General features: G+C 42.6%; 1 protein-coding gene across 1 annotated transcript in view; it reads right to left on the reverse strand.

Moving 5' to 3' along the window:
- The window catches only part of RAMP3 (receptor activity modifying protein 3), a 39,626-nt gene extending 33,932 nt beyond the window's left edge, over nt 1–5,694 (reverse strand). Inside the window, exon 1 of the mRNA XM_059850755.1 lies at nt 5,546–5,694. Within this exon, the coding sequence (XP_059706738.1) occupies nt 5,546–5,597 (52 nt within the window). The 5' untranslated portion in view covers nt 5,598–5,694. The remainder of the gene's footprint in view (nt 1–5,545) is intronic.
- Nucleotides 5,695–11,861: the final 6,167 nt, after the last annotated feature.

Consider the following 11,861-nt stretch of genomic DNA (forward strand, 5'->3'; position numbering starts at 1 on the left):
GTCTCAGAAGAAACCTGAGCTTTGTGTCCTATTGATGACCACTTGAATGACTTCTCTGAGGCTCCATTTCCCTTTCCAGTATCTCCCTATCTCTTCACATTTTACAGCTGTGACATTTCTTCCCCTTTCTGCTAAAGGCAGGAGGGCCACCCAGAAAAAAGGCTGCACACCCTGTCATACTTCAAACTACGTATTTTGACACAACAACAACAATGCAATAATATTTTATAAATATTAGAGTCTCTAGCATGAATCTCTCTGGACACAAAAGGATGCAAAAGTGATCTGTCACTTGTGACATTTGGAAAAAAAATGATTTCACACAGTAAGTGACAGTCATTACAGGGCAATGTTAATTACACTACTTATTCTGACACTGACCACAGATAATGCTCTGCAAAATAAAGGCAAATTAGTCACACTTATTAGAGTGAAAAAATCTTAAGACAGATGCTTTATTGTAGGGCCCAGTGCTTCGGCACAGTCCTTTGCTCACCCAGCTTAATCAGGTTAGATGCAAACAAGATGCCCTTCCATCAGCGTGGTGCACTGCTAGGGTCTCAGCAGCACCTACCACATCTTCCTCTTCAGGTGAGAGTGACCCTGGCTCAGATCATAGGGGAGCAAGTGACACCCATTTGCAGAAGGCCATAGATCTGTCTCCATAAGGGCAGAATCCTGTATTCCTGGAGACAAACTGAGGCCAAGGGCTGTTATGCAGGCATGTCCCTCATCCAAGACAATATGGTAGATCATGTTGAGCTTCTCTGAAGAGAACAAGGAATCCTCTCCACCCTTTGGACCATTTCTAACAGTGCCACTGCATTTTCTTTTGAGGTTTTTAGCAAGGAAAAAAGCTGTCTTCTCTTTTCAGGCTGGTTTCAAGGAAGCCAACATATGGAGGGAGATTAAGACTAAAAACTTCTGAAAGGGCACCTTTCTCCTATTCCACTTTGCTACTCCTTCCTTTCCTCGTACTTGCACATTTTCACAAGTAGAGCCCCTCAATCGGCTTTCAGGTTGCTCTACATATATGTTGCATTAAAATAATGTGATTTTTTTTCCATTTATATTTTCCAGTTTATTTCAATGAAAGCCTGGCTGTGAAGAGATTCTTATTTTAGAAAAGACAGGCTGTTTCCATAAAACATGAAATAATACACTTCTAAATTTCGGTTCTGAAATAAAATGGTTCATGTAACAGCTTTCACTAAACTAAAAGAGTGTGAATTAAAACAGGTTTCATTATACTTGTGAAAATTAATCTCTCTGAGCCCCAAATGAAAGCACAGTTTGCTTTTTTCATGTGTCTCTCAAGTAGTAACTTCAATAGCCAAAACACAGATGGTAGCAAATGGTGTTTTGTAAGGGACCCCTCACTGCATTTTTTTCCTTGGTAAGGTAAACTGGAAATTGATTCATTTGCCAGCAACTCAAAACATGAATCATCTCAGTTACCAGTAGATAGGTGGGAGAAACTGAAACACAAACGGTACAAAAAACTACCGATGGTGCAACGCTTAAACACAACCCAACTGACAAAACCTCCCATAGTTCCCCTGAGCTCAGCTCAAGATCCTTTTCTTCATATCATGCAGTTTGTGTGTATCTGCACCTGAGCAGTACCTGTCTATCTCAGTGTAGAAGTCAATCTCCACTTCGTAGTCTCTTGTGATTTGCCTCATAGGCAAAACAAACCTACAGGCAAAGCCCTGAGACACCAAAGGTATTTAAAACATTAACAAGAATGTAGATAGCAAGATCTTACTAATTTAGGAGCAAGAGTTTGCATTAGCTAAATGGTCTCACTGACTGGATCTCACTGGGTTAAATCAGGGTTTAAAAGCCTGGAGTTACCTTCAAAAATGGAGTGCCATTCCTCCTGAGGGCTGGGACCAAGCCAGATGGAGATAGCCTTTGATGTTCTGTGCAGCCCACCTGCCACCACAGGGACAGTCCTGCCATTCACCCTCTTAAGGGAACTGGTGTGAACCTATCCCCTGTTGCACATGTAGATCTTGGGAAAGAAGCAACACCTTACCAAATAGAAGAATTAGGAGACACAAACAAGGTGAAGGGTGATGGGAAGAATGCCTGGATCCAACAGCAAATTGGAACACAGGCTGCATTTAAACCAGATGCTTTGCTTTCAGGATGGATGTTGGTGGGGTCTGCTGCCTGTCTTCCTGCTTGCCTAGTGTGGAAAATCACATCTTTAGAATATGAAGCATCATTTTGGTAGAGAAGTGTTTTTGTTAGAACTCTGTGGTCAGTCTCAGAATAAGATGTTCCATTTTGCAAAGGTTTATTTGTTTTACACACACACACTCTCGCCTGGGTCTACTAAATTCAGAACTCCTACAATGGTATTCCCTTTCTTTGTTCTGCCCTTTGCAGCTGCAGAACAGCATGATATTTATAAAAAAAATAATGGGAAAAAAACCCCTTGATTTGGTTTTCAAACTTTAACCCGCTAAATTGTTTCCTGTTGGAATCCAAACTCTTCAGGACTTACATATGCCATGCTTCACACAAGGGGAGCTGAGGACCTTACAGAATTTGGACTTTTATACACAGCTTTTTCATTATTGCTTGCAGATGAGGTATAGTCTTTAAAACAGAAAGTAACCACACTGGGACCAGGCTGTTTCCAACTGTCCAGCTGCTCACCTGTGACTAAAGCACTAACCTTGACTAACCCCTGTGAAAACAGAATTATGAAACGCAAAAACCTACTGACTATCTTTGAAATCTGCATACAAGAACTGCTCCAGATAAGGATCACACCACCTCTCTTGATATGGATTTATACAAATATATTGAGAAAGATTACTCTAGAATTTAAAAAATACCCAGCTTTACTCTGGTAATCTTTTAACTCGAATACTGTGGCAGCAGCTCTCTGGCCACAGAGAGCAAGGCACAACTTCCCCAGGCATTTTCCTGGGGAAGGCTGTGAGAAGATCAGAGAAAATAATGAGAAACAATTCTTATCTCCACTTGGTGTGCCTGTTGTTGTGCATACGTGGAATGTGTTATGGAGATTTGTTTGCCAAAGGGTGTTTTATTAATTGGCCACTGTATGGTGTTTGGATAGATTGACCAATTAGGTCAAAGCCATACCAGACTGTCTGTAAGGGTTACAAGCTTCTTAATAAGTATAGTATAGGATGAGATTGTAGAATAAAGTGACTGATCAGCCTTCTGGAATCGTGGAGTCAGTGCTAATTATTACCCAGCCTGGGGCCTGCAGCGACAAAATACAAATAGTACCACTGAAATGCAGGTGTTACATAGAGAATGAAGGAGAAACATTTGGGCAGGGATTCCAAAACAATGACCTGTGCAAAAAAAACCACTTTGTTAAAAGACCTGGTCAAGCCCTTATGTTTCTTCTTCCCTCAGTTTCCACGCACAGAGTATAGTAAGAGAATTTGGTATGATGGTAAATACAACACTGTTTCTTAAATTATTTGTTAGGTGCTTAGATTTCACAGTTAGTAGGTGTCTTCTAAGTATCTACAGCTCTGCTGAGCAAATCAGAGATTTCACCTGACAGCAGGTGTTTCCAGCTCTGCCCCGTTCTGGATGCCATTGCACTTTGTAGAACTGATGGCATGCCTGTGTACCAAGTACCTCAGCTGACGCATTCTTTCCCCTCCACACTCAGCAAGTCCAACTTCTCCCACAATCACTGAACACACTGCATTTTTTGCCATCCTCACTAAGGATGGACAACACAACAAGTAATTATGCATAGAGATAACGTGTCTAGGCAGAAAGATACAGAAAGGAGTCGCATGAGGTTACAGAAGTACAGCCCCACACCCCACCCAGATGGGCTTCCCGCTGCCTTCAGTGAGCCTAACACTGAGGAATGGTGGTTTCACCTAAAGGGCAGAGGTCACAGCTTTCTGCTTAATCCAAAGAAGCTATTATGATCATTCAATTAAAGTAAAAATTCTTCCAAAATAACTAGTTTTAAAACTGTATTTGTATTCCCAAAGAAGAAATTTAATTTTCTACCTCTTTAGGCCTTTCTTAATACAAATCATTGATTTCAAATCCTAGCACTCTTAAGGTTTTTCTACTAGGAGATCAGTCTCATTTCATTAGTCTTGATTATATCTACCCTTTCCAATTCCAAGCAAAAGTAATGTATTATCAGTTAAGAGATAGTCTAAAAATCTTTTTTGTGTGTGTTATTCTATTAGGAATGGAACTAGCCCAGTTTAAAATGTCTAGCACAATTGATTTATCTGTGCCTCTCTGGTGAAAAATGTCCTTCTGTAGCTTCCTGAGCCACAGGGACACTGTCCTTCGCTCTAGCAAATCTCTGAAAATATATCTCCAGTGGGTAATTCTGCTTTGCAAAAATCACAGTAACATCAAGAAGTCTCCCCAGACAAAAAGATTATTGCCTAGTTCCCTGAATTCAAGATTGCATAAATCTTTCACATGTCAAGCCAAGTGTTGGCCATCTTTTTATTCCTTTTCAGCTGAGGAGTAACAGAAATCTGAGCAACTAAGGTAAGATTTTAGAAGTCCTCAAGCCACAGAGAATCAGAAACTTGTGCATGTGACATGTCATTCTTTTGACAGACCAGCTAAGGATGATGCTACTGAACACTGTTGATACTGTCCAATTTTTTGTGGGTATTTTCATATAAATACGTGCAGTGTTTACCAGTTTTGTACTTTGGAAGGGGTCTAAAAAAGCAAACAAATTCTGAAGTCCTCAAATACATCTTCTAAAGATACCAGGCTGGAATTTTTGTCCCTTAAGTGTGACTGTATCTCTTAGTTTAGTGTTGAGTGAAGATGATCAGAGCCGACTTCTGGCAACTTTAGATGACTGCAAGACATTAAATCTGAGAGCTCTAAAACAATCTACCTGACAAGGAGCAATCAAATAGTTTTTATAGCAGCCGAGGCACTCTAAGTGAAATATTTGAAGGATACCTGCACTTGATAACTACGTGCTTGGAACTCAACTACTCTAACAGAACGACCCCTTCAGTCTGCAGGAAAAAACCTTCCCCAACAGCCAAACGCACCTCCCCAGAATCCAAGTGGGATCCAAGACGGAAAGCCTAACTAAGGCGAGAATTTTGAGATGGTTTTCCCGGGACGCCCTGTTCGAGGACCCCTGATGTCGGCGATGTCGGCGCGATGCTGAAGGGGACCAGCGGCCCTGACGCTACGTCCGGACCCGCTGCCCGCCCGGCACGGCCGGAACGCTCTTGCGGCGAAGCCGCCGCTCTGCTCGGGATGGAGAGCCCCGGAGGGAAAGCGATCCCGTCTCCGTCCCGACCCGCCGGCAAGGGACGCCCGGAGAACCCTTCCCAAAGCGATGCTCTACCCACAGCGGGGCGCTCCCACCTTCCCCGAACTTCAACCCCACGCCCGGCTTGAAGCCCTGCCCTCGGGGATCGCGCACACGGGAGGATGCTCAGCCGGTCCCGCTGCAGCAGTCCCGGGGCGGTAGCGGCGAGCCCCCCTCACGCTGCCGGGACGCCCCCGGCCAGCCCCGCTAGGCACTTACCCCAGAGCAGCAGGACGGAGAGGTGCCGCCGGCGGCTGCCCTGCGCCTCCATCCCGGCGCGGGCGGCAGCGGCGGCGAGCGGCCGCGGGGGACGGAGCCCGCATGGGGCGGCCGGTCCGCAGCCGCAGAGGGCCCGAACCCGCCTCAGCCCGCCCGCCGGGGAGGCTCCTCTTCATGCCTCGGCGTCCAGCCCCGGGCGGCGGCGGCAGCGGGGGCGGGAGCGCAGGGGAGCAGCTCCCCCGCCCCCGGGTGCTCCCAGCGCAGGCGGGGCGGACCCCGCCGCCGGGCCGGGCCGGGCTGAGGCAGGGACAGGGTCAGGGACGTGTGAGTGAGCTCTGTGCACGGCCACAGAAGCGCGGCCGTGCCTCCCGCTCTTCCAACAGCCACGGCAGGAGCGATGCCGCTCCCAACCCATCGGTCTGTGTGGCTGCCTAGGGGAAAGGTACCTACACCGCACGGGGAAGGTTCTGGTCGTAAGTGTCCGAGGGATGCAGGGACTCTTCACGCCTTTCCCTGGGAGCCAGAGCAGCTGCTCTCCTCTTATCACAGCACAACATCCTGGCGGTGGGGGTGAAGGCATGAGGAGCTGGAGGGCCGCCTGTGTGAGTCCGCCTGTGTTAGTCCACCTGCAGCCCTTGCATGGCACCGACGTGTTGGCGTGCTCAATATTTACAGCTGAACATGGGCAGCGAGGTGGCCTGACCCCACACAGACCCAGAGCAGCCTGGAGTTCTAAGATGCTAAGTGTATTTTTATGTTGCAATTTCATCTTTGCCTGTCTCTTTTCAGAGATGGTACAGCTCCTGATTTTCATCAATATTTAAAGGCTGTGTTCCTGGAGCTCTCTGTCTAGGAAATTAGCATCTCCATCAAGAAACACCAGACTGGGAAGCTGCTAAAGGCAACATTTCTTACCTAAAAATAGCAGTATTGCTCAGTAACAAAGACCCAGACTGTTCCTCTGGATACATGGACACTCCACCTCAATAATGGCCTTTTAGTAGAACATTAAATCGCTGCCATTATTAAAGGTCAAATGTACCATAAAATTTCAAATTTCAAAAATATTTTCCAGCCACACACAAGAACGAAGGGTACTTTTAGGTATCAGTCAGGTTGCTAACATTGACTTTGTGTGCTTGCCTAGCACAGTGCTCCAAACACTTTTGGAGAGTGGGACCCCAACACAGGAGCAGAATTATGCAACATGTGCCTTTGTGACCACTGTTTTCAGTACACAACCTTTGTCTGATTTATGCTGAAGGAAATGGAAAACTTTGGAAACCCCAGAGAAGGCTGGGAATCCAGTGTTGAAACGACTCTGCAGACATTTAAGTGTGTCACTTAGAATGAACCTCCTATCACTTGTGTGCCACTTCTTCCACTTGGCTGGAAGCAAATCTTGTAAAATACCATAAACCATAAATAAACCATAGTTCAGGGAGATCATCCTTCAGCAGAGGGGCTGCCATTTCTGCTTTGTAAGGAGCGTTTGCAAGCTGCCCCTACCAGAAGGAGCTGCAGTGAAGTGACAAGCGTGAAGGCACCTACACCACAGACTTGTAATACCATCCATAGCATCCTTCCTAACAGTAAGATCTTGAGTTCCATCAGAAATTCCATTTCTTGCAAATCTGAAAATGCAGTTAGTATTTTCAATAATTTAGATTGATTTCCAGGAGGTTAAACATCATACTTTATATGCAATATTATATGTTTTAAAAGTACAGTATATTATACAGTATAAAGGCAATATTTTTTTAACACATGGAGATAATGCTGCCAGGTCTTTTTACATCAATTGCATTTGTTTTCTTTGCCTGTTTCAGATGAAAAACTAGCAAAGTGAGTGTTACTTCTTCCAATTCTCAAGACTCAGCAAGCATTTCCCATTTTGTGCTTGCAGCACATAGTTTGAAGGTGCAAACAGTACCTCTGAGGCAGAACAAATGGACAGAATTTATAGGTAAATGCACTAATGCAGCATGTTGCATTGGATCACAGGCCAGCTATGCTAGGTGATATCTCCATCAATGTAGACTAAAATGAGTAAGTCTGATTCACACTTGAACAAAACAGTGACAGCATTAGAACTGTTAGCAAGATCATTCAAAAAACTTCGGCAGTGTGCAGTTTTTCAGTAAGACTGCCCACTCTCCCCAACCCCCTTTGTAGTGCAGTAATGCAAACAGATTCACCCCAGAATGACTGCAAACAACCTTTTCTGTTCTGCAAATCTGCCTTGGTAGCATCATGTACCTATACCAGCAGCAGAAATCCAATTCACCTTCAAATAAGAAATACTATAAATGCCCTTTGCTGTACAGAGCTCTGAATCCCATCCCCGACACACACACTAACAGTGACCTCAGAACCATAGCCTGTTTTAATTTCCAGGCATACAGCCTCCAGAGATCACACTGACACCTTCTTAGGTACCCTGAAGACAGTGCTGCAATCCCATTACTTCAGGTATTTTCTAAAATGCTTAATTCTGCTAACAAGATACTGAGTAAAAGAAAATATAGCAACAGACATGCAGGTAGTTGTTTCAGTATAGCAAGTTCCTGGGGAGTCTGTGGTAAGATGGAATGGAAGTCAAGCTGCCCTGTCAAGGACAGGTATTATTGCCAGCACTACAGGGTTCAGAATCCTGCAGGATAAGGTAATAAACTTTCTTGCTCCAGAGTTTAACTGATTCAACAGAAACTGAAAAAATAATAAAATCAATTAAGAAAAAGCTGAAGATGTTACACTACAGAAAACAACATTCCCTTTCCTTGTCACGTCACAAATTGGCCCCGAGAGAGAGGCTGCTTGCCCGTATGGAGGGACTTTACCCAATGTCAGATGAAAGCTTTCTTCACCTCTTCCTAGCACAGCAATTTTGTATAAAAGGCACATTAAGATTTCAAGACCACGTTTTAATGCGATTGCTTGTTAGACTGAAGTTTGAAAAAGTAGGTTCAGTTCGCCTGTGGTTTTAAACTAAAGTAGGTCATCCTTCCTATTTAGTGCTCCTAGAAGCATGCCATTCCTGCTCCAGAAATCTAAAAAAAAAAAAAAAAAAAAAAGATCTGCAGGTTATTAAAATAATTCCTCTCTTTTTACCATCAATATAGGAATGTAAAAAATGATAGAACACGTTCCCCAGTTAAAAAACAATTTCTTCCTGTGACTCAAAGGCCCCACTGTGGTATATTGACTGCACAGAATACCCAAATTTGAGCTGAAACTCTTTATGCCTATATTGCATGAAGTGAAGGAGGAGAAAAAAGAACAATTTTTTAATGTAAAGATCTAAGACTTTTTTACATAAGAGAAGTCATGGAATACAGAAGCACACAAATATTTTGCAAGCCTTCTAAAGCTTAAATTTTAAGTCATGTATGGATTTGCTCTGTGATTTCAGCAGGGTTTCTAAGCTCAGAGCAAAGCATCTAGGGAGTGTTCACATATTCCAGACGGCACTCTACTTCAAAAGTGCTGAGCTGTGAGTATTTAGCACCTCTAAGACCTCTGAACACCTCTTATTTTATATACCTAGCTCTGACATGACAGCCTTCCCACAGTACAGCAGGTGGACTTTGTTTGAAGGAAGTGGAATATGCAATTACTTTGTTTCCATACTAGTTTCTAGTAGAGTTAATTGTCTTGATTAAATAAAAAAAAAAAAAAAATCAGAAAACAAGGTACTTCTGTACCCTATGCCATCAACACTAACACCTACCAAATAAAAATTAAAAATTCCACCAGTGTCTTGATGCAGGTCAAGAGAAAGCAGACAGGTTTTGTGGAATGATGCCAAATGCCTCTTCTCTCTCCTCTGGAGAGAAGCTCCACAGTCAAGGGTCCTCCACCGAGGCACCTACCCCTTGTTTTACAGACAGCAGTGCAAAACGCTCCCATCAAAGGACCCAAGGGAAAATATGTAGGTACGTCTTGCTCATTCCTATCTGTTGTTCTTTTGCCAAAAAGAGTATCCCAAGACCACTGGTGACTGTATGTCATGTACATCGTAATTGTCTCTTCCTGTTGTACACAACTATTCTTTGTCAACATGAGCCAGAAGCTTTGTTATAACAGAAAATCTTTGTAATTTGGTTCAGGGATGGGAAATAAGTCATGCCTTCATTTTAATGTAAATGTAAGCATAAGCAAAAGGCACACAATGCTCCATTCCTCCTAGACTAAGTAAAGCCAAAACTAATTTTAAAGGTTTTAAACCTTTAAAACTGTCAGTTATGTTCTAGAGGCACTGACTTTCTACTCAGAAATTAATTTTGTTTTTTGTGACAGGCTCGCTGAGCAGTTTGGAAAATGCCGGGAAAGAATATGTATATATATATATACCATGTCTCCCATACATGGTTATGTCTGAGAAATAACTCAGCTTGGAAAATCAGGGAGAAAGATACAAGAAGCAAAGTGGAACAAACACTGTTGGGTTGGGTTTTCTTTTCCTTTTAGAAACAGTAACACTGTTAGAGTTTATTTTCATACAAAGTCTTACAGAGATGAATGCTGAGACATATCTGAAGGAACATTCAAGGACCATTTTATAACCATCAGAACTCAGCTGACTCCACAGAGATTGGTGAGACAGCAACATAAACCTACTGCAAGAGAAAGCAGCAAAGCCTATTCGAGTTCACCCTGAGCACAGGATTTCTGATTCCACATGTGGGCTCTGATCAGTGCAGTTCTGAACCAGCATCCCCTTATATGAAAACAGACTAATTGTATCTCTTAGGTGCATTAATGGCTTTCGGGCTGGGCAAGACAGATCCTAGAACACTTCTTAAATGAGAAATTCCATAAACCTCCACTCCATGGAAAAATGCAGCACTATATAAAATGGAAGATGTTACTATAGTAAATAGAATGGTATTTGGTGGCACAAAACAAGTGCAATACATAGCATTTCTAATTATCCAATCCTAATCCTTAGTATAAGTGTCCTTTTAAAGTAAAATAGAAAATAAAAAATAAATCATAACATGTTTTCATTAAGGCTGAATTCAACCTGCTATTGCATTCACACATATTTCTATTATAATAAATCATCCTATTTTAATCTTGTCATCTTTACAGCCCCAAGGCAACCCCAGTTCATGCACAGAACACTCACACCTCTTTCACTGACACATTTGCTGCAGCATTTGCTACAAATTGCATAAAATGTGAAAGCAGACACAGATATCGCCTCATGCCGTTCTACTTGATCAATTTCCCTCCGAGTGCCACGGTGCAGAGCCCCAGCTTCCATTGCTTGAGGAGAAGACCCAGAGAGCTTCCCCTTCATCATGCATTCACTTATTAGAACTACCTCCCTTACTCCTGACTTGGAAGGAATGCACAATAAATACTTTCACTTATTAATGAGAAATTTGGAGAAAGTTTGTAGGCAGTGTGCCTGAAGAACATCACTGATTGTCACTGCCATTCAAAAGGGGAAGGGAGGAAAGAGAGGTGGTGTTTCAGAGACACCATTGGTTGTGTTTTCCATCCCTTTCATAATTTGTCCAGGATTGCAAATGCCTCCATTCACAAGGGCTCTTTCACTATTTGACCACATACTTTCAAGTGTTGGGATTCCCTTCAAATGATCTGAGTAAAGGAGGCCAATTATTTCCCCCACATAAGAATGAAACTACTGTTTGCATTTACAAGTGCATCAATTAAAGGTTTAATTGTGTTTATTGCACTTGCAGAAAGGAGAGCATCTGCTCAGGTTCTGCTGCCCTCAAATGACAGAGAGTATCTCAGTGTGACAAATTACCATAGCTCTCCTTTGAAAAATGATGTTTCTCAAACATCTGGGGCAGCACAAAAATAAGGACACAGGTGGGAACAATGGGTTACAGATTTATCCTGGTAGCACTCACTATATTTGCCCTATGTCAAACAGCAGTGTAGGCTGCTGGGACTGGTGTGCCAAATCTCTGATTCAGAGAAACAACGTAAACTTCAAGGAAGTTTCTATTATTAAGAAAAGTATGTATTTATGCATTAGTTAACTTGAAATAATATCAATCCTCAAATGAAAGTATAAATGATAGAAGAAAGGAAATATTATCTTTTCAAATGTTTACTTTTTATGAAAGGCTTTGTTCATCAAAAATTTCACTTTACAGAATATGTAGCCCTTCATATTTAATTGAATTGCTATGAACATCTCTCACTATTTTTGACTCTTATAGTAGAATGATTTGCATCTTATGGAAGTATCAGTTAAATCTTACTCAGGATTTCTTCTTATCATCACTTCTTTTCGCTTTAAATTTAGAAAAGATTTTTTAAAAGCGAGATAACA

Source organism: Haemorhous mexicanus, chromosome 1, assembly GCF_027477595.1.
Source record: "Haemorhous mexicanus isolate bHaeMex1 chromosome 1, bHaeMex1.pri, whole genome shotgun sequence".
Lineage (NCBI taxonomy): Eukaryota > Metazoa > Chordata > Aves > Passeriformes > Fringillidae > Haemorhous > Haemorhous mexicanus.